The 24,180-nt window shown below is 44.6% G+C and overlaps 1 protein-coding gene across 1 annotated transcript in view; it reads right to left on the bottom strand.

Moving 5' to 3' along the window:
- The window catches only part of LOC122945459 (lipopolysaccharide-induced tumor necrosis factor-alpha factor homolog), a 66,961-nt gene that overhangs the window by 20,812 nt on the left and 21,969 nt on the right, over positions 1–24,180 (bottom strand). The window contains exons 2-3 of the mRNA XM_044304526.1: positions 23,757–23,816; positions 12,471–12,530 (exon numbers count right to left, since the gene is read on the bottom strand). Coding sequence (XP_044160461.1) covers positions 12,471–12,530; positions 23,757–23,816 — 120 coding nt within the window. The remainder of the gene's footprint in view (positions 1–12,470; positions 12,531–23,756; positions 23,817–24,180) is intronic.

Below are 24,180 nucleotides of genomic sequence, written 5' to 3'. Positions count from 1 at the left end.
ATGTCATCCTGCTGCAACTCCCAATACTGTGCCTGTTGTGCTCCCCAATGTCCCAGGTACTATACTGCTGAAAAAATTGTGACCTAATAGACATAATTAGGGTCATTTATCAAACTGGTGTAAAGTAGAAATGAATTTCCAAAGGAGATGTCAAAATTTTTTGGTGGAACCTGATTGGCTGCTATGGGCAACTAAGCCAGTTCTACTTTACAACAGTTTGATAAATTACCTCAAATGTCTTATAGTGTCCACAGCAGCTATAATGCCCCCTAGAGTGCCCCCAGTAATAATAATATCCTATATCGTGCTCCAGGTAATAATCCCTGTATAGTGTCCCCAAAAATTATAGAATTGCCCCTAAAGTACTCCCCCAATAGCAACACCCCCATATAGTAATTTCCCACACACTGCCCCCACATAGTAATCACCCCATAGTACTTTTCCCCCACACAGTAATTTCCGCAACACTGCCCCCTTATAGTAATCACCCGATAGTAATTTGCCCCCACATAGTAATTTCCCCAACACTGCCCCCACATAGTAATTTCCCCCACACTTCCCCCATATAGTAATTTCCCCTACACTGTCCCATATAGTAATTTGCCCACACATAGTAATTTCTCCTACACTGCTCCTATATAGTAATTTCTCCCACATAGCAATTTTCCCCACACAGTAGTTTCCCCCACACTGCCCCACATAGTAATCCACCCACACTGCCCCACATATAGTAATTTGCCCCCACACTGCTCCTACACAGAAATTTCCCCCACACAGAAATTTCCCCCACACAGTAATTTACCCAAAACTGCCCCCACACAGTAATTTACACCACACTACCCCCACATAGTAATTTACCCCAAACTGCCCCCACATAGTAATTTCCCACACACAGTAATTTCCCCCACACTGCCCCCACACAGTAATTTTCCCCACACAGTAATTTACCCCAAACTGCCTCACACACTAATTTACCTCACACTACCCCTACATAGTAATTTGTCCCCACACAGTAATTTCCCCCACACTGCCCCTACACAGTAATTTCCCCCACACTACCCCTACACAGTAATTTCCCCCACACTGCTCCTACACAGTAATTTCCCCCACACTTCCCCTACCCAGTAATTTCCCCCACACTGCCCCTTCAAAGTAATTACCCCCATACTTCCCCCACACAGTAATTTTCCCCATACTTCCCCCACACAGTAATTTCCCCTAAACTGCCCCCACACAGTAATTTCCCCTAAACTGCCCCCACACAGTAATTTACCCCACATTGCCCCCACACAGTAATTTACCCCACATTGCCCCCACACAGTAATTTACCCCACATTGCCCCCACATAGTAATTTACCCCACACTGCAGTTTCCCTCACACAGTAGTTTACCCCACACTGCACCCACATAGTAATTTGTCCCCACACTGTAATTTTCCCCCCACACTGACCCAACACAGTGGTTTCTCCCACACTGCCCCACATAGTAATTTCCCCCACACTGCCCCAACACAGTAGTTTCCCCCACACTGTCGTGCATAGTAATTTGCCCCCACATAGTAGCCCCTTCCATAATAATCCAGAATCCCCAAAATAGTAATTTCCCCCAGATGTACTGGATGTCTCTTAATACGTACTCCTGTGTGTCCCCATCCCACATGTCCCCCAAAGTAGGAACACATAATAAAATAAAAAATAAAATAAATTTAAAGCTAAATACTCACCTATGTCTAGGGCCAGGCGGAGGATAGGAAGGTGTGATGAGGCAGGCGCGCACACGTCACAGTGCTGCGTCCCAGCACAGGCGCACAATGACGTCATCACGCCCGCCTGCGCCGGGATTTCACTACTGCATAGGCCTCAGGCCTGCTAGGCCTGAAGCCTATGGCGGTGATCGGCAGACGGCGGCGGGGCAGAGAACTATATGCTCCCGTACCCTGCTGCAGTATGTGGGCGTTTGGGTCGGCGTTGGGCCCCTCAGCAATGCTGGGCTCGGGGCTGCTGACCCGAATGTCCCTATTGTAATCCGCCACTGCTCCTCACCCCTGACAAATCTGATTATGATGTGTGTATATTCAAGTTCTGAGGCTATTCAGCATCAGGAAGTTCTCTGGGGAGTTCAGCACTCTCCATCCAACTCGAGGGTTGACTCTGCCTTCCTCTCTTGATCTGCACTCAAGATGCTCTTCTTGTTCAAAGCAGCAGGCCACGCAGTGAGCCCCTGAGGAACAGTGTAGAGGATGGGAATGGTAGTGGCCCTAATATGATGTTGTGTCATAGTGTACTTCTTCAGGCTAATGTTCTCTGGAGACCTGTGCAGTAGAAAGGTGGTTTGAAAAAGCAGACCAGAAGTAAAAGTAGAAAAGCCTCTCTTTACTTTGCAAAATTAACTTGTGGCACATCCAGCAATATTAGGTACAAAGTGCAGTTTCGGTCACTAGGTGCTGAGGTATGGTGGCTACCATTTGCAGGCACTTGTGCATATAAGTGTCTATGGTATGATACAGGCCTGGTGTTTGATTGGCCTGAAAGAGGTCTAGGTGATGGTTGTCTGAGTAATAGTTGATTACCTGAAGCAGAGTCTGTAGAGCAATGATTTTGCTGATCAATCTAGGCACACTGAAACTTTTTTTTAGAAGCAATGTTCTTGATTTTGGGTAAATTTTTGTTTCTATATTTGGCTGGGGTACTGCAGCCAGCAGCCGGTTACCTCTTGGGCTCTGAGTCAGTTCACTGCCCAAATAAAAAGTGCAGAGGTCCCCTGAGCTGCAGCAGAAAAGACACTCCCCTTTAGCAGTCAGCTTGATATAAATACAGCAGAGCAATGAATGGGAAGATCTCTGGATCCACGTGAGGTACACGGCTGGTTCAAGCTTTGTTAGAAAGAGGTTGTCATGTACTATATAATGTCTGATTTTCATTTTTTATATTAGCCATGGGATAACCCCTTTAACTGCCACTTCCTAGTGAGGAGCCCTCCTTTTCCTAAGAAGTGGCAAGAAAACCCCACTATGCCCTGTGGCAGACAGTCAAGACAGTCTCCAAATTATGACTTCTGTGAGAGGATCTGATGATCTGATGATGCCGCTGAAACTGTAGCTGGGTTAGTCCCAAAACGTGCCAGAGCTAAACCGAGCTCAGTTGGCTGCAACTCTCGTATGCTGTTTTTTCTCCACAAGGCGGGCACACAAAACCACAGCCATGTGCAAGATGTGTAGGATTAAAATAAGCTGTGGCCATTTAAACACAATCATAGGTACCAAAGGTCTATTGCAGCACATGAGTCAGCCCCAACTGATCCTTTGGGAAAATAGCAAGCATTCACAATCAAAACTAGTCTGTCCTCTTTGTGGCAGCCATCCAGCATCTCCAAGCAATACAGTGTCCTTGTCATCATCATCATCATCATCATCATCATCAAATTCTTAGTCTCCTGCTAAGACTGCTACTTGTCCTCAAGTCCATCATGAGACATCTATAACGGAATGTTTGGCATAAAAAAACTTTTCTCTACCAGCAATTAGCTTGTCTACAATCTGAACCCTCACCTAGCTATGTTGCTAGCGGTGTAGTCGCTGCCATTCCATTGTATGTATTAGTATCTTGTACTCTCACTTGGCAGAGAACGTGGCCACTCCTTGCAATTCTTGCTGTGTGGCAAGCTGCACTCAACAGTGGACACCTAGAGCAGCTGTTACAGGCACGGACAGTACATATCTTTCACAGCATATTGGCTCAATGCTTTTTTGTGGCAGCTGGTCAGGCAAGACCCTTTTTGCGGCAGCAAGGCCAGGTCGTTTTCACCCCCCACGATTGTGTCTGCCTGGCTACCACACCAGGCCCTTATCCGCCTCCTCCACCTCCTCCTCATGGACATGCTCTCATCCCCAATAGCAGCAGGGCACACCGTCACTTCCACTCCCCCTCCTTTCTATCACCTGTGTCAAGTCACACGTTGCCATGCGGTGTTAAAGCTGACCGGCCTGGGCTAGAGTAGTCACACAGGTGAACAGTTGCTAAAGTACATCAAGCAGCAAAAGAAAAGGTGATGGTTGGCACTCCAAAATAATGTTGATGTACTGGTGCTCCGTGGTAGCATAATATTCCCCGAGGTATATCAGAAAACACCATGGCACTCAGTGATTAAGATGCACATTAGTTTTATTCCATCCAACGTTATATTGACATGGCCAGCGTTTTGGTCCTTCCAGGACCTTGTTCATGGCCAGAATGTCTTAAAGAGGCATGGAGCGGGGATGGCATCCTATCACATCATTGAGTGCCGTGGTCTTTTCTGATGTACATCAAGCAGCAAACATCTCCGCCTGCTTTCACCCCGCCAATTCCAAATGAGCAAGGTGGTCAGCGACAATGGGCACAACATCCGGGCCGTCCTAAGCCTGGGGAAATAACACATGCATGGCCTTATAAAAAACCGCACTGGCTTGCACAAGGTGCTGGCAATGTCCAGGAGACTGTACCTCTTTTCAGACATTCTCACATGGTGAGGATCACTCTCCTGGACTTGCAGCGTCAGAATGCTAGACAGTCATTGGATATCAATTTTACTGCAGGCCAAATACATTTCAAATACATATGTTTAAAAGAACTAAATATATAAAATTGGATTAAAAACTTGCTAACAAAATCCCCCTTTCTAGAAAAAAAAAAACGATGGCAATAAGTGAAATTCAATTAAACTTGGTTGTCACAGATTTAAATTCCTCCGAGATCCATGCCTCATTAATTTTTAGAAATGTGAGGCAGTTCACACTGTCGTGAGCTAGGTGAGTGCGCTTATCGGTCACGATACCCCCCTGCTGCGCTGAACGTCCTTTCAGACAGGACACTTGACGAGGGGTAAACCGAGAGTTCCATTGCAAATTGTGCTAGGTATGGCCACAGGTCAAGCCTGCACACCCAGTAGTCAAGGGGTATCTCGCTTCTCAGAGCGTGCACATCGACCGTTAACCCGATGTAGTCGGACACCTGTCGGTCTAAGCGCTCCCTGAGGCTGGATCCGGAGGACAGCTGTCGATGGGTTGGCTGCAAGAATGATCTCATATCCGAAGTGACCAACACATCTTTAAACCGCCCTCTTCTTGCATGCACGGTAGGATTGGTACCCGCAACTGTTTCTCTGTGGGTGGAAATTCCTCTGCCAGCGCCCGCAACAGCAGACAGCATCCCTCGAAGCAAGGCCTGGAAATGCTGCATTCTGACAGTGCTCTGTGATGCTGGTAACATGTCCATCATTTTGTGTTTGTACTGGGGGGTCTAAGTACGTTGCCACCCAGTAATGGTCCTTGCCCTTTATGCTTTTCATATGGGGGTCCCTCTTTAAACACTGAAGCATGAAGGCCCCCATTTGCACTAAATTGGAAGCGGGGGAGCAGCCTGGCGCCTGCTCATCGCCCAGGAGAATGTCGTCCTCGGTCTCCTCCCCCCATCCACGGACAACACCAGAGATCCCAGAACATTTTGAAGCCTGCTCTTCTTGCTCCTCCTCCTGTCACGGAAGGTGTACAGGAAACAAGACAATACAAAATGAATATATGACTCACTGGATCCAAAACTAAGGAACAAAAAGGGAGACCCCTGCATAAGACCTGGCACTCTCCCTGACTGCTCAGCCTATGCAAACATCCCAATGGTAGATGATCGCATATCCTCGTACCTCGACTGTATAACACCTGAACACCCTATATTAGTGAGGTGACACGACCACCGGCTCCCTACACTAGACACGGAGGGAGTCAGGGTCACCTGGGATCCAGCAAACAGAAAATCACAAATGAATGTTCAACACTTATCTTGTAGAAGACTGGGAAATAGGATCAGCATGCACACACACTCCAGGAAGTTGTATAAACCGCACACTAATGTATTATGGGGAGGAATTTGAAGGGATGCAATCAGTCCAACTACAAGACAGCTGAGAGAGGCTAACGAGATGAGGAACTGAAAACCAAAACAAAGAAAGCTCAAGGAGGAGGTTCTGAAAGGCATCTGTCAGAGCTTCTCAGATGTCTGGTTGTGACACCTCCTCCTCCCCCCAGGCACCATCCTCCTCTGACTCTTCTTTAGACTCCTGCTGACTTGTCTCAGATGGAGAAGTCCCCCCCTGGGAACTCATTCAGCATTGTGACTTCCTCATCTTCCTGCTCCTGCTTCTCGACGGATTGATCAATGATATGACACAATGCACACTCCAGAAAGAAGGTGTAAGGTACATTGTCACTGATGGCGCCCTGGCTGTGACTGACCAGTTTGGTGATCTCATCAAATGGTCGCAGAAGTCTGCATGCGACGTGCATGAGCAGCCACTGGCTCGGTGAAAAAAAAAAAAAACAAGCTCCCCAGAACTTGTCCTGCTGCAGAGTTCCAGCGCGTCGGGCAGTCACAAATCAGATATCTGACGGGCAAGTGGTGTCGTCGCTGAACGTCAGAAAGGCGAGCCATGGCCGTGTAAGATCTTCTAAAATTCCCAGAGATTTTCCTGGCCTGCCGCAAGACATCCTGGACCCGGGGCATTTGGCAACGAATCATTGCTAGACTAAGCTCAGGACATGTGCCATGCACGGCACGTGTTTTATTTAGCACTGTTTCAGCACGCTCAGCAGATTGGCACCGTTGTCGCACACCACTCTACCAACCAAATTGAGCGGGGTTAGCCACTGATCGGCCTGCAGAGCTGAAAGGAGTGCAGGACCGGTGTGGCTCTTGGCTTTCAGGATCAACAGCCACAGCACAGCATGGCAACGTCTCACCTGGCATGTCGAATAGGTTCTGGGGAGCTGGGGGGGTGCAGCAGACGAGGCGATAACAGTGGAAAAGAAGGAGTCAGCCAAGGAGGAGACGGAGGATGGAGTAGGAGCAGGAGAAGAAGAGGCATGCAATGCGTGGCGGTAACACCAAATCCACATGGGTGCCACGGGTTTCATGCTTGACAGCCGTCAGAAGGTTCACCCAGTGGGCAGTAAAAGTTATGTACCTTCCCTGCCCATGTTTGCTAGACCAGATGGCTGTGGTCAGATGTATTTTGTCACCGTCACTGTATGCCAGAGATACACTCACTTGCAGCTGAACAAAGCCATATAGCTCTGGGATGCCCTTCTGGGAGAAATATTTTCTTCTGGGGACCTTCCATTGCGGTGTGCCAATGGTAACAAATTTTCTAAAGGCCTCTGAGTCCACCATATGGCAGTAGTTGGCGGGCTAGCAGTTCCGACAAGCCAGCGGTCAGCCGTTGGGCAAGAAGGTTATCTGGCGTCATCAACTTTTTAAGTTCGAACACTTGGGCTACAGAAGCCTGCCTTTTGCCAGATGAATGCGATGATGGCACGGTGTAAGGTGGAGTAGAGGACAAATGAGAGGTGAAGGAGAAGAGGCAGGACGTGGAGCGCCGGGAGTGTAGCTTTGTGGGTTCTGATGGTGTTGCTCCCACTGATGGGAGGCCAGGTACCTTCTGAAGGCGGTCGTCCCTAGGTGAGTGTTGAGCTTACAGCAACTTATGCGTTGACAGCACAGGCTGCAGATGGAAACACTATTATCAGCAGCTGACACGTTAAAAATAGCCCACACTGTGGAGCCATGTGCCGGCGTCCTGGGAGCACCAGATGTGACTGTGCATGGTGGATGACTCGCTCCAGATATATTTGCAGTCTGCTTTTTGCCTCCTCTGCACTGCGAGTTCTGCCTGCTTCTCCTCCTTCTCCTCCCTATCTGCTGCTTCATCTCTCCCTCTGAACTCTCCTCCTCTTCTTCTCTTGTGGGAACCCATGTGATGTCCATCATCACGTCATCATCATCACCTTCACCACCACTGACATTAGAGATCTCGGAGTAGGCAGCAACAGCGGATACCACCTTCCTTGGGCTGATCTGGGTACTGTTGTCAGACCGCTGGGTGGCGGCCGTTGCTACCTCCTCTTCCTCATCCGATGCCAAAAATGACTGTGTATCAGTAAGGTCTGGAAATGGATGGAAAAAAAATTCCTCTGACTCGAGTGGAGGGGCTATGGTGGTGGTGGTGTCTCTGGGGGTGCACATAGCAGAGAGTGAGGAGGGTGCAGAAACAGAGGATGAGGAACGTGCAGAAGCGGAAGGCTGAGTGAGCCACTCAACCAACTCTGGTGCATCCTTTGACGTAATCGCATGCACCTTCTCCAACTTCCCACTTAGGCTCCGGCCTGGTGCACCTGCCCGACCCCTACCATCCCTGCGGAATGGCCTGCGTCTTCATCTGCCTGTCATTTTTTTAAATGACCCTGTGACAAAGTCCCTATAGAAGAGCAGTATTTGTAGAAGCAGGTATATAGAACCCCTTAATGATTATTTGCTGGAAGCAGGTATATGAAACCCCTTAATCAGTTTTTTTAGGGGGCAACAGGTAACAGGAATATCAAACCAGTTGTAATTAGTTGCTCCATTTGCGTTTGTCCCTCTGTATAGCTTTGGTATCGCAGCAGAACCGCACACAACTGCTGCACAATAAAAATGCACTATGTAGAAAGTATATTATAGGTGTATCACACCCCTGCCTCAATTAGTTTTTTTGGGGGCAACTGGTATATCACACCAGTTGCAATTAGATGTTCCAATAGAGTTTGTCCTTCTGTATAGCTGCGGAATCTCAGCAGAACCGCACACAACTGCTGCACAATACACATGCACTATATAGAAAGTATATTATAGGTATATCACCTATATTCAGTGACAGACTGCTGCATTCTAGGTGCACGAAGGAACGTTATCAGAGGTACTTCCTCCCAGCAGCGGTTAGGATTTATAACCACCACTGTTCCCAGAAACCCAGTAGTGCATTTTTTAAGTAAATTCTGTGTTATGTTTTTCTTGTATTTTACTCTTTAATTTCTAATTACTCTTATTTTGCTCCTGTTGTGAATGTGATTGTTGCTGTTATGCCAAAATTTCCCCACTCAGGGACAATAAATGGATTTTCTTCTTCTTCTTCACATGCCTTCCTTAATCAGTTTTTTTTTTGGGGGGGGGGGGGGGGGGGGCAACAGGTATATTACACCAGTTGCAATTAGTTTGTCCCTCTGTATAACGGCAGTATCCCTGCAGAACCACACACAACTGCTGCAAAATATAAATACACTATATAGAAAGTATATATTAGGTATATCACACCCCTGCTTTAATCCGTTTCTTTTGCGGCGCAACTGGTATAACACACCAGTTGCAATTAGTTGTTCCAATAGAGTTTGTCCCTCTGTATAGCTGCGGTATAGCTGCAGAACTGCACACAACTGCTGCACAATACAAATGCACTATATATGTACTACAGTACCCAGAAAGATTACTAAGGGGAGATCTAATAACTATGTATAAATTTATCAGGGGTCAGTACAGAGTTCTATCCCATCATCTATTTATCCCCAGGACTGTGACTGTGACGAGGGAACATCCTATGCGTCTGGAGGAAAGAAGGTTTGTACACAAACATAGAAGAGGATTATTTATGGTAAGAGCAGTGAGACTATAGAACTCTCTGCCTCCAGGTGGTGATGATGAGTTCACTAAAATAGTTCAAGAGGGGCCTAGATATATTTCTGGAGTGTAATAATATTACAGGCTATAGCTACTAGAGATGGGTTGTTGATCCAGGGAGTTGATCTGATTGCCTGATTGGAGTTGGGAAGCATTAACAACAGAGATGCGATTTAGCAATAGCAGTTGAAGAAGAGTTCGCCGCGGCATTTAGCAATCCATAAAATTAGTTCCTTTAAAAACACCAGCATAGCAAAGTAAATGAATCACAACAGCCTGTTTTGCACTGCGTGCATTTCTTTATGGTCCCCTGTACCTGACCCTGTACACCTGCTATTATCATACAAAAACTGGGAAACAACTAACAAATTACAGAAGCAACTGTACAGTGAAAGGAGGTATAGGGGGCATAATGAGGCATGAATTAGAGAGTGGTAATGGATATTGAATCAGATGATAGGAGTGCTGCTCACTGCTGGTGCAGAGTAGGGTGGGCATGAGCCACGTGCAGCATCTGGAGAGATGTTTTGTGGAGGCACCTGGTAAAGAAAACGGGCAGGGACACAGAGGAGGAGGTGGGGGGTCGTGGCAGTTTCAGCGTTCGGGATTGGTGGAACCCACGCTCTTGCTCTAATGTGTAGAGTGCATGGTGAAACAGAGGGGAGAAGCTGTATGTCTAAAGGTCCCTTTACACGGGATAATATTACAGCAGATTATCAGAAAGAAAGCGTTCCTTCCCGACAATAATCTGATCACTAGCTGAGGATACCATGGCATTTACATGCAGTGATCTCCACCAGAGTATGGGGAGGAGCGATCGCTAATGCCATCGCTCTTTCCCATAAGGACTCATTATTTGCCGTCAGTAGATCGTGTTTACACAGCACAATCTGCTGGCGGTAAATGATCATTGTTGCGTGCGCGCAAACAATCGGATTACCCGATGAAGGAGCATTTTGCTCATTCATCAGGTAATTGGCAGTATATTTACACCACCCAATAACCACTAACTAGCGTTACTATGAACACTCGTTAGTGATAATCTGTACAATTCTCGGGCCGTGTAAAGAGCCATTAAAGGCTACGTACACCTTTGGAGTAAATTTTTTTATGATTGCTAAAATCATATTTTTAATTGGCCTTTATTTAAAATATTGAGCTATTCAGTCACAAAGGGTTAACTGTTTTTCTAACTGTGTGACTGGTACTTTCACTTCACCGGTCATCTAATTACCCTTATTTCTAAACTACTGAGAGGTCATAAACACTTATTTAAGCCACATTTTTATCAGTAAGATAAGGATTGAGCTTTAATGAGTGTTTATGATATGAGAGAGCAGAGATAAGGAGCCCGTCAGCTCCTCAGATGATGGAAAGGACAAAAAAAATCCACAAGCAGCTAGAGGAGCATGTCAGCTCTGTACAGAAAAAAGGATTCCATATTTGTAATAAAGACCAACTGAAAAAAAGATTTTTAGTTCAAAATAAGTATAATGCAATAATAAAAGAAAATTATGCCCAGAGGTGCACATAGCCTTTAAGTATATGTGAGAGGCAGATAGAATGGAAAAAAGGGTGAATAAGTTGTTGAGTGTGTGAAGTGTATTGGGGTGTGTATTTGGGATTGCCATTAGAGATGAGCGAAGTTTTTAAAAATTTGATTCATCTTCTTTGATGAATTTTACAAAAAAATTTGCTTTGTGATAATTTACTTTGGAAGGGGAGAAGGGAATGCGGGGGTAAAGGAAAGGGGGGGGGGTGTAGGATTGGTGGTTGGATGGCACCAAAAGGGTGTATGAAAATGTACAATGTTCTTATGCATGAAGAAAGGACGATAATATTTATAATGATGATGATAGTAATAAAATTAATGAATGAATGTAAAAATATAAATATTCCAGGAATGTGTTTAAAAATAATTGCATTTCAAGACTTTCCATATGGTTCTAAACATTGTAATTAAAAATCCAGAACATCTCCCTTTTTTAAGGGATTAGAAGCAGTCAGGGCAATTTTCAGAAATTTTCTCAATTGGTGTTATAGAGAGATCGGTAGGGTTCTATTCATGAGTTGATAGAAAGTGTGATGAAACATGTTTAGTGAAGTCACGCACTATGTTCCACTGGTGCATGTGCATTCTTTCTTGGAGGCTTTGGATGGTTCCGCCAACATATTGGAGTCCATCTTGCACAACACAAATAGATGAGCGTGCCTAACATACCCTTCTGAGGCATACATCTGTACTTATTTACCCAATGAGTGCCACGTCTCTTCCTGGGGAAACAAGGAAATCCCTATTTGCATCCTAATAGAAAGTGGTACTTCTTGTCAGAATGTGAAAATGAAGTGCTCTAATTGGAAAAAGATAATATTCTGATTATAGTTCTTTTTTTATATCTGTAGAGAGCTATTTCCTTCCAGAAAACCACAGTTTAAAGTACATGTCTGTAATAATTTTTGACAAAATAATTTTTTACGAAGACAATTATGACATGCACATGGTATAATTTTATATGTATTTTTGATCAGGTGACGAATACAATACTATACAGACAATCTTAAAAACCATCAGCATTATAATATCTTAACTATACATTTTCACAAATAATAAACAATATTTTCCAATTTTATAATTATTTTTACAATCCATTTAAATTGTTTTGGATCATAATAATCTGTACATGTGGACACACCTTTCATTCTTCAAGATCATCTATTCTTGGATAATACCTGATAATAACTTTCTGAACTATAGGAACCTGGCACAGCCCCTAAATAGTGGACAGAGTTTTACACTTCTGCCTCTGTTCATTGTGAACAGCTGATTGGAGGGGATGCCAGGTGTTGCCAGGTATCAATATCTAGAACCCAGGCAATCCCTTTAATAAAAATGTATTTAAAACTCCCAAAGCCCACCAAAAAATAATTTATGTACATGTAATTATTGCACTATACCTGGGGTCTGTGGTCCTCCAAATCCATATGGTGGTGGGACTGGATGTGCTCTTTCAGCACCTAAAAATACAAACATGAAGCCTTTACAAAAGCAAGACTAGAAGCCAAAGTTACACTGTTAAATATTTTATTAATATATTATTATATAATATATATATATATATATATATATATATATATATCTACAAACCGGATTCCCAAAAAGTTGGGACACTATACAAATCGTGAATAAAAACTGAATGCAATGATGTGGAGGTGCCAACTTCTAATATTTTATTCAGAATAGAACACAAATCCCGGAACAAAAGTTTAAACTGAGAAAATGTACCATTTTAAGGGAAAAATATGTTGAATCAGAATTTCATGGTGTCAACAAATCCCAAAAAAGTTGGGACAAGGCCATTTTCACCACTGTGTGGCATCTCCCCTTCTTCTTACAAGACTCAACAGACGTCTGGGGACCGAGGAGACCAGTTTCTCAAGTTTAGAAATAGGAATGCTCTCCCATTCTTGTCTAATACAGGCCTCTAACTGTTTAATCGTCTTGGGCCTTCTTTGTTGCACCTTCCTCTTTATGATGCGTCAAATGTTCTCTATAGGTGAAAGATCTGGACTGCAGACTGGCCATTTCAGTACCCGGATCCTTCTCCTACGCAGCCATGATGTTGTGATTGATGCAGAATGTGGTCTGGCATTATCTTGTTGAAAAATGCAGGGTCTTCCCTGAAAGAGATGACGTCTGGATGGGAGCATATGTTGTTCTAGAACCTGAATATATTTTTCTGCATTGATGGTGCCTTTCCAGACATGCAAGCTGCCCATGCCACACGCACTCATGCAACCCCATACCATCAGAGATGCAGGCTTCTGAACTGAGCGTTGATAACAACTTGGGTTGTCCTTGTCCTCTTTGGTCCGGATGACATGGCCTCCCAGATTTCCAAAAATAACTTTGAATCGTGACTCGTCTGACCACAGAACAGTCTTCCATTTTGCCACACTCCATTTTAAATTATCCCTGGCCCAGTGAAAACGCCTGAGCTTGTGGATCTTGCTTAGAAATGGCTTCTTCTTTGCACTGTAGAGTTTCAGCTGGCAACGGCGGATGGCACGGTGGATTGTGTTCACTGACAATGGTTTCTGGAAGTATTCCTGAGCCCATTCTGTGATTTCCTTTACAGTAGCATTCCTGTTTGTGGTTCAGTGTCGTTTAAGGGCCCGGAGATCACGGGCATCCAGTATGGTTTTACGGCCTTGACCCTTACGCACAGAGATTGTTCCAGATTCTCTGAATCTTTGGATGATGTTATGCACAGTTGATGATGATAGATGCAAAGTCTTTGCAATTTTTTGCAATTTTTCGCTGGGTAACACCTTTCTGATATTGCTCCACTATCTTTCTGCGCAACATTGTGGGAATTGGTGATCCTCTACCCATCTTGGCTTCTGAGAGACACTGCCACTCTGAGAAGCTCTTTTTATACCCAATCATGTTGCCAATTGACCTAATTAGTGTTAATTGGTCTTCCAGCTCTTCGTTATGCTCAAATTTACTTTTTCCAGCCTCTTATTGCTACTTGTCCCAACTTTTTTGGGATTTGTTGACACCGTGAAAATTTGAATCAACGTATTTTTCCTTTAAAATTATACATTTACTCGGATTAAACGTTTGATCTGTCATCTACGTTCTATTACAAATAAAATATTGACATTTGCCATCTCCACATCATTGCATTCAGTTTTTATTCACAATTTGTTTAGTGTCCCAACTTTTTTGGAATCCGGTTTGTGTATATATATATATATATATATATATATGTATGTATATATATATATATATATATATAGAGATATATTTAATATATATTTATATATAATATATATTATTAATAATATTAAATACATTTAACAAAGTTAAATAATCTAGGCATTATTAGCAAATAAAACTATATTACTATAAAAAATATTTTATGTTCCTTCTGTTCCTTGACTGAGAAAGTGTTCTACTTCAATAAACTTGATCAGCAATAGTTCCAGTGTCTAAAAGTCTAAAAATGCTCACTTAGTGCCACTTACCAAGTATAATTGCTCCTTAGTGCCCTTCAAACTGTAATAGAGTCCCCAGATAGGAACAGTGCCCATAAATAGCTCAAATACAGTTAATATGTCCCTTTAGTGCCACCCACCAAGTAATAGTGCACCTTGCACAACGGTCCTGGCACCTCATACTGTAGCCGTCAAACATGAAGAGTCCATTAGCATAAAAGAACAGACATTCAGCGACATTCTTTCTACACTACCATGCCTTTTTAAGAAGTCAGTGAGAGGGCTTTAAAGGGTTGAGTATAATATTGAAGTTTTGAAAGGGATCATGTCACCTTGATTTTGCCTATAGAGCTGCGAACTTGCGCTGTGAGATCGCCGCTAGAATGTCCGCAATATACATTCCCCATAGCTCTTAGTGCTTTTATTGTGTCAAAAAAACAATTTTATATATATGTAAATGAGGCAAGTAAGGTGCCCAAGGGGCTGTTACTAACGTTTCTGGTGCCCAGCCACGCCCACTGTGAAGGAGGCCAGGACCGCCCGCATCCTCCGAATCTCCTCCTTGCTCTCCGACGTCACAAAGTTACAGCGTTGTAATCTCGCATATGCGCGAGTATGCCGCATGTCAGTGCCGGCATAGTATTCCTTCCTTGTGCTGGCAACAGCCTCAAGGAACGAACTGTGCATGCCCTATCTGCGAGATTACAGCGCTCTAACTTTGTGACGTCGGGGAGCAAGGAGGAGATTCGGAGGATGCGGGCGGTGCTGGGCTCCTTCACAGTGGGCGTGGCTGGGCACCAGAAATGTTAGTAACAGCCCCTTGGGCACCTTACTTGCCTCATTTGCATATATATAAAATAGTTTTTTTTACACAATAAAAGCACTGAGGGCTATGGGGAATGTGTATTGTGGCCATGCTAGCGGTGATCTAGCATCGCATGTCTGCAGCTCTATAGGCAAAATCCAGATGACAGAATCCCTTTAAAGGGGTGATGTTTTTTAATGGGGTTTTAATGGGGTTTTTCCTGCCGTGAAGGTCTCACAGGAGAACTCATTAAACTTCATTGAAGAATTCTCCATAAGACATCTGACAACTTGTAGATGTCCAAAAAATAAAAAATAGAAAAATGGAGACAGCACGTCCAAAAAGGTGAGTTTTAATTCCAGATGCATCTGGAATTAAAACTCACCTTTTTGGACGTGCTGTCTCCATTTTTTTATTTTTTGGACATCTACAAGTTGTTAATATTGGGGGGCCTTTTACCACCTCCCTTGGAGACGAGCACCCGCAACATTTTTTCTTAGGAGTGCTGTCCACCCGTGTTTTTTCTAAGACATCAGACATTGAGGGGATCAAAGTGTGGTCAGGGGAAATAAAACATGCACTCTTTGCAGCTGACTTTTTAATATTTAAAAAAAAAAACACACAGAGACTTTACTCAACTTATGCCATTTGCAAATATACGGGCAAGCGTCAGGATTTAAGATAAATTGAACTAAAAGTGAACTGATGTTTCTGTCTCACAGAGGGTCCTCTAAAGATCTAACAATGTTTTGCTCACAAGTGAAAGTAGTCAAATCTCACATATGTTACTTGGGCATCTATGTAAGAAGGAACCCTAAATCCATCTATAATCTGAATTACCCACCACTGATTCAGAAGATACTCCAAGAGATAGAGAGTTGGATGTGTCATCATCTCTCCTTCCTGGGATGTTGCCATGTTGTTAAGATGGTCAGCTTCACCAGACTGTTATACCCCATGCAGACTTATTCCGTTGCTACTTAAATATTCTGATGTTTCTACCCCAGAAACAACATTTAGGTCCTTTATATGGAGAGGTCATCGCTCAAAATATTAGTACAGAAATTGCAGCTTGCACGGGAGGAAGGGGGACCTAATGTCCCAGACATTTGTAGATATAATTTGGAGAGTAATCTAACTACAAGATTGAGTCCCATCTGGTACAACTGTGGACTTTGGCCTCCCTATTACATACTAAATATGAAAATCTACTGCCTCTGCTTAAAAAAAGCCTGCTAATTAAAGACACAGTAGTGACTTGGAAGGCGGTACGGCAGAAGTATGGGCTTTCGTTCCCAGTGTCCAAACACTTGCCTCTCTGGGGTCACCCTGAGTTTAGAGAAGGATCACATAATAAACAATTTGAGATATGGTGTAGTAGGGGAATTATGAAAGTACAGGACCTGTGGCATGGGACAGAGGGGAGGTATCTCTCTTTTCAAGAAGTGTGCAACACATTTCTGATGAGCTTACTCAGAGTATTCTCCAAGCAGACTGTTGAAGTCCTGGGAGAAGGAATTAAAAATAACAGATTTGCAGGACAAGATACTCCGGGGATGGGTGGCAGTAAGGAAGTCAATTCCAAATGACATTTCGAAGGAGACCCACTTCAGAATCATGCATACACCAAAATATGGCTTTCATAGCACCCACTTGCCAGAATGTGCAGGTAGAATAAACAGTTGTCCAAAATGCAATACGCAAAACACCAACCTATGCCATGGTATTTGAACATGCCCGCAGATTATTAGATATTGGCAAATGGTGAAGACCTGTGCCAGATCCTTGATGAAGGTCAATATACCGCGTTCTCCCAAGTTTGTTCTCTTCCACCATCATCCAGAAGACAAACCTATTCCCCAGATACTGTAGTGCACGTAAGCTTATTAGGTGTCTTCTGTAACATTGGTTGAGACCCTATACAACTCTCCCACTGGAGCAGTGGCGTAGGGATCGCCATAGCAACCATAGAAGTGGCTATGGGGCCCTACGCTACTGGGGGCCCATCCAGGCTGCCTTCTGTTGATTTTTTAATTTTTTTTATTTACACACAGGCAGCCAGGCCCGAGTCGCGGACCGCCCGCCCACTACATCGGGCCTGGCTGGGGAGAAGGAGTCAGGACTGGAGCAGGGCGCACGCGCAGCAGATGAGGTAGGCGGTGGAGGGGGCCGGGACAGGGGCGTACCTGAGGGACAGAGCCAGCCACCAGCGCCGCAGGCCCGCAGCGCAGGAATCCTAAGTTCCGGATCTTCAGTTGAAGCCGCGGCAGGCGTGTGTGGGGGGATGGGGCCTGCTGCCGGCGACTTGTGGCACCATTGTGAGCTGCAGGGCAGGCTAGGGGAGGGCGGGCACAATTAGTGGGCGGTCCGTCCGTGGCCCAGGCCAGCTCGGGCCTGGCTGGGGAGGAGTCAGGAGCAGTCAGAGTAGCACAGATAGTGGTAGGCGGTGGAGGGGGACAGACCGGGGGCGTACCTGAGTGGAGGGAGGAGGGACTAGAGCCAGCCAGCCACCAGGTTGGAGAAGCTGCAGAGGGAGGCGGACTCAGGCGGTGGAGGGGGGCGGTCCTCTTCTCTCTGCTCAGTGCTCCTGCCTCCTCCTCAACTGGTCTCCACTCCATTCTCCAGTCCTGCCAGTCTGTGCCTGCTGCCTGCTGTGACTAGTGTGCTCTAAATAAAAGTAAGTGAAAGAAAGTGAGAACCTATGATTTATGAGATACTTGATCTGAATTATGAAGTTAAAAAGAGCTGCCTGCAGAGTGGGGCCCCCAAGAGAAGCAAGGGGCACCCTCCTTATCATTGCAGGTCTCATGGCAGCTCTTTTTAACTTCAGAATTCAGATCATCAGACTCTCACTAATTACAAATTTACAGCACACACACCCTGGCCTGTAGTGTCCATCATCAGACAGGGGAGGGAAGAAACCCCAGAACTAGAGTGTGCCCCCCAACTTGGGGCGCACACTGACACTCTAGTTCTGGGGTTTCTTTTCTTCCCTCCCCTGTCTGATGGTGGACACTACAGGGGTGTGTGCTGTAATTAGTAAGTGAGAGTCTGATGATCTGAAGTTAAAAAGAGATGCCAGCAGTGATAAGGAGGGCACCCCTTCCTTCTTTTGGGGGGGCACACTCTAGTTCTGGGGTTTCTACCCCCCCCCCCTTATATGACAGACTAAGGGTACTTTTACACTTGTGGCAGGACGGATCCGGCAGGCTGTTCAGCCTGTCGGGTCCATCCTGCCGCTTTTTCGCTGGACCACTGCTCCGTCCCCATTGAGTGGTGGGAGAACTAGGATGGGTGTTTGGGTGGGAGCTTTGGAAGGGGTGGTGGGAGGCCTGATAGATATGTGTTTGGGCTGGGGCCATAAAAAAGCTACGCCCCTGCACTGGAGATATTGCAGCAGATTAAACGGTGCATGAAAATTTCATTCTTGGATTAAGTAGTCCTTGGTGAAAGTACTTATGCAAAAATGAATGTAATTTAGTAGCACGGTGCTAGATAATAAAGATATGAGGGCAGTAGTCGGACCATTTAGCTCGACAGAATGGTTCCTATGGGAATGTGTGAAAGGATCCCTGGAGAGATTAGACCCAGACGAAAGGGTAGATAGCCAGCATGCCTAAAAGAGTGCCTTTACCATGAAGGAGATTTAAATCTGGGAAACAGGAGTTAAGGGATAGGGGGAAGGGGATTTATTTTGTTCTTTCACTACGTCTCTACAAATGTTATTACTGTATTACAATGTATTTATGTTGTAATCCTTTATTATACTAAAATAAAAAGTTCCTTGAAGAAGCTCTGGTATTAGCTTCCTTTCTAGTCCCTGTCTCTCTGAAACGCCACCTCCTGTCAGGATGCAGGACCTGCCCACTCCTACCAAGACGGGAGTAACAGTGTGATTGAGCGAGCATGCTCGGCCGAATACCAGTTCAGCTTGAGCATTGCTATGCTCGGCACATGGCGGTACTCAGCCGAGTACCGCATGTGCTCGAGCGCAATGCTCGAGTCTCCTCCCCGCATGTTTCGCAGCTGCTAAGCAGCGAATAAACGTGCAGGTAAATACTGCCCTCACTGTAATGCCAGTAATGCCAGTTGGCTACTGGCATTTCAGCGATTGGCTTGCCGAAACGCGTCATCGGGTGCTATATAGCACAGCGTGTACAGCTCATTCTAAGTCAGGGAGAGCTAAGCATAGGAAGGGACAGAGAGTGTAGGGAGTGTAATTGAATAGATTTTTTCTACAAAAATGTTTCATAGACCCAAAAGTCCTTGTAAGGACTATTGTGTGTGACAGCAGCAATATATGTTTGTAGCGCAACCTGCACTAAATTGCTCAGTGTTAGGGAGAGCTGTGCATAGGAAGGGACAGACAGTGTAGGGAGTGTAATAGGAAGATTTTTACACAAAAAACTTTTCAGACACCCAAAAGTCTTTTTAAAAACTATTGTGTGTGACAGCAGCAATATATATTTTTAGCGCATCCTGTGCTAAGTACCGTGTAATAGGCCACTGCGGACAGTTAAATTATTCACGCCACACCTCCTGTGTAAAGTGTGCGCATCCCTAAAATATCAGTGACATCCAGTAAACTTTTTCCGTAGACGGTGTCTGCCGCGTACAGTTATTATCCGCGCCATATCTCCTGTGTAAATTTTGAGCATCCCTAAAATATCAGCGACAACCAGTGCACTTTTTCCGTAGACGGTCTCTGCTGCGGACAGTTATTATCTGCGCCACATCTCCTGTTTAAAGTGTGCGCATCCCTAAAATATCAGTGACATCCAGTGCAGTTTTTCCGTAGACGATGTCCCCTGCGGACAGTTAAATTATCTGCGCCATATCTTCTATTCAAAGTGTGTGCATCCCTAAAATATCAGTGACATCCAGTGCACTTTTTCTGTAGATGGTGTCCCCTGTGGACAGTTGAATTATCTGCGCCACATCTCCTGTTTAAAGTGTGCGCATCCCTAAAATATCAGTGACATCCAGTACAGTTTTTCCGTAGACGGTGTCCTCTGCAAACTGTTAAATTGTCCATGCCACATCTCCTGTTTAAAGTGTGCGCATCCCTAAAATATCAGTGACATCCAGTACACTTTTTTCCGTAGACTGTTTCCCCTGCAGACAGTAAAATTATTCACACCATTGGTGGTCCCCTTTCCCCTCTCTTCTGTCTGAAAGTTTTTTGTCCTGGTCCTGTTTTTTAGCTGGGGGTGGTTCAGGAACCTTGGCAGGGCATATATATCCCTGCCCTGCCTCTTTCACTTCCTCTTTCAGTGGAAGCGTCGTGGCCCACCCTCCCGCCCTTATGGGTTCAACTCTGGACGGAGTGGTTCAGTCTGATATGTTTATTTGATCTGGAGTTGGTTGTGCTATTCTCTATGTTTTAGGGTTGCATGCCCTGGTTGAATTCAAGAAGTCACAGCGAGCGGCATTTCAATACAGCGGAGAGGTGATGGAAGCAAATAGCGCACTTGCCCGCTGGGAGTCCAGCAGTCGGCATACCGCTTCGTTGATTTGCCGCTTTAAAAAAGAAGCTGTGGCCGATCACCACCCAGCAATAAAAAGTTAAACGGTTGTCTATGTTTTTGTTAGGCCTCTTTCACATGAGCGAGTCCGGATAAGGTCCGGATGCGTTACGCCAAACCCGCACGAGTAGGTACCCAATTGCAGTCAGTTTTGACTGCGATTGCGTTCCGTTGTTCAGTTTTTATCGCATGGGTGCAATGTGTTTTGCACTCGCGTGATAAAAAATTGAATGTGGTAACCAGACTCGAACTTTTTCACAGAAGTTCAGGTTTGGGTTCAAGGTTGTGTATATTGTATTTTTTTCCCTTATAACATGGTTATAAGGTAAAATAATAGCATTCTGAATACAGAATGCATAGTACAATAGGGCTGGAGGGGTTAAAAAATAAAAAATAAAATTTTAACTCACCTTAATCCACTTGTTCGTGCAGCCGGCATCTCTTCTGTCTTCTTCTTTGAGGAATAGGACCTTTGATAACGTCACTGCGCTCATCACATGGTCCATCACATGATCTTTTACCATGGTGATGGATCATGTGACGGACCATGTGATGAGCGTAGTGACGTCATCAAAGGTCCTATTCCTCAAAGAAGAAGACAGAAGAGATGCCGGCGGTGCAAACAAGTGTATTAAGGTGAGTAAAAAAATGTTACATTTTTTTTAACCCCTCCAGCCCTATTGTACTATGCTTTCTGTATTCAGAATGCTATTTTTCTCCCTTATAACCATGTTATAAGGGAAAATAATAAAGATCGGGTCCCCATTCAGATCGTCTCCTAGCAACCTTGCTTGCGGATGCTTGCGATTTTCACGCAGCCCCATTCACTTCGATGGGGCCTGCGTTGCGTGAAAAACGCACAATATAGTACATGCTGTGATTTTCACGTAATGCAAAAGTGATGCGTGAATATCACCGCTCATGTGCACAGCCCCAAAGAAATGAATGGGTCCGGATTCAGTGCGGGTGCAATGCGTTCACCTCATGCATTGCACCCGCGTGGAAATCGCGCCCGTGTGAAAGAGGCCTTATTGGGAGTTAAAGGGTTTCTACCACCACATTTTGACCCAATTAGCTGTCAGACACTAGCGATCTGCTAGTGTCTGCTGTACCTAACCATGCTATTGTAATCCCTTTCTCTGCAGCGGTTACCCTGCAAATGAGCCTCTAGGTGCTATGGGGGCATCTTTTCAGCACCTAGAGGCTCTGTCTACTCACCATGTCTGCCGCCCAGCTCGTCCCTCCAGCCCGCCCATCTCTAGATTGACAGCCTTCATCGTGGCCGAATTCTCACGCCTGCGCCGATGACTTCAGAGTGCTTCCAGGAACAGACGACGCCCGGCCTCAAGCAGTGGAGATGCGCAGGCGCAGTGGAGATGCGCAGACGCAGTGAGCGGTCTGACAGTCAGTGCGCCTGCGCCATATACAGACGCACACGGCGCAGTCTGTGAATGAGGCATTACTCTTCTCCCTATTCCTGGCTCACTTTAAACTATTTCTTCTCGGTCATTCTGCAGCATTTCAAAGTACTTGTTCACACATGACAGACTTGCTGTGAGTATTCCGACATTTACCAAATCTCATCCACACGCTGTAAAAATTTTCTATGCAGAAACTGATCTGCAGTGTAGATTTTTCAGTCCACACCATGTCAGTTTTTGTTGTGGACTGGTCATGGACTTGTTGCAGATTTTGACTTAGGTGGTGGAGGATTTTGATCAAAATTACGTGAGGATCCACAAGAAATTCCACAAGTTCTGAAAAAATATCTCACTTTCCTAAAATGTTTTAAATAAACACAATTGAAGAAAGAATGGAGTAAAACTTAAAAATGACTTTAGATAGACAGCTGCAAACCGATACTACTAAAGCTATTTGTTCAAGTAACATCCACAGTAACTGCACTAGAAGACATCATCCATTTCCCACAGCATCTCCCAGCAATGGTCAGTGAACACAAATGCCATCTTCATTGTGTCAGTGGTTTTCATGGATCCATAGACTACAATGGGCGTGAGTTTGTTTAGCATCATGGACCAAAGTAGTGCATGTCTCCATTATATTTCCACTGTCCCATGGAGAAACAAGAATGTGTGGATAAAAACACATTAAGATCAATGCATACAAGTGCTATCCGTGGAGAAGACAGACAGCACAGATCCATGATTCAATGACATGTGAATGAGGCCTAATTGGTCATCTTCTTAACATTATCACAGTTACTTTAATTAATCAACTCACTGATGCACCACTTCACCACCCGATGACAAATTGCAGGATTTGGAGAATTGTGAGTAGTGAGTATTATTTTTTTAATTCATTTTCATACTTATATCCTATTTTATTGTATATTTTTATGCTATACCTTGTTTACTATGCTTTTACTGTATAAACTACATCTAGTCATCAATATGCCACTATAGTACCCGTCCTGATTATAGTCCTATATACCTCTATAAATATAATATATATATATATAAATATAAAATAATTTATATATAAACAGTATACATACTAGTTATGTATGTGTATAATATGGACATATACATGTGCATACATCACATGTGGCTGAATCATATAAATGCCACTGGAAGACCTAGGGACTTTTGTCAGGCCATGAAAACCCACCAGCATCCCACAGTCATGTCTTGGTGCTGATGAGAAGACAGAGGGAGGTCCTAACCACGACATATAAGGTGTTGACTAAACCAAAGGGTCCTGTAGATGGAGGAACAAAAAGATACCTATTTCCATCCTAATAGAAAGTAGCACTTTCTGTCAGAATGTGAAAATAATGTGCTGTGATTCATCAATATCTCGAACCAAGACAACCTCTTCAATAAAAATTGATTTAAACCTCCTACAACTCACCAAAAATTCATTTATGTACATGTAATTATTGCACTGTACCTGGGGGCTGTGGTCCTCCAAATGCATATGGTGGTGGGGTCGGATAAACTCCTTCAGCACCTAAAAAAACAAATATGAAAGCTATACGAATGCTAGACTAGAAGGCAAACATGATCGTAGCTATAGAAGCAGGGGACGTGGCTGCTGTGGGGACATAACTCAGAAGGGGCCCACCCAGGAGGAGGACTGAAAGATTTTGTTGTCAGGGCCCCCTCAACAATGTTATACAATGACATTATGTACAGTGACAGTATATACAGTATATACGGTACGTGTAGGAAACAGAACGAGCGGTTGCCGGGCCTGGCCTAAGAGAGGGATCTTGACCAGCCACAGAAGTGAGGGTTGCACGAGTAAAGGGGGTTGCGAAAAAGTTGCTGGGGAGGGGGGAGTCTAAAATAGCAGATTTGTGGGATTGAGAGCG

Source organism: Bufo gargarizans, chromosome 8 (genome assembly GCF_014858855.1).
Source record: "Bufo gargarizans isolate SCDJY-AF-19 chromosome 8, ASM1485885v1, whole genome shotgun sequence".
Lineage (NCBI taxonomy): Eukaryota > Metazoa > Chordata > Amphibia > Anura > Bufonidae > Bufo > Bufo gargarizans.
The sequence above is the reverse complement of the archived record's forward strand: the minus strand, read 5'-3'. Positions and strand labels throughout refer to the sequence as shown.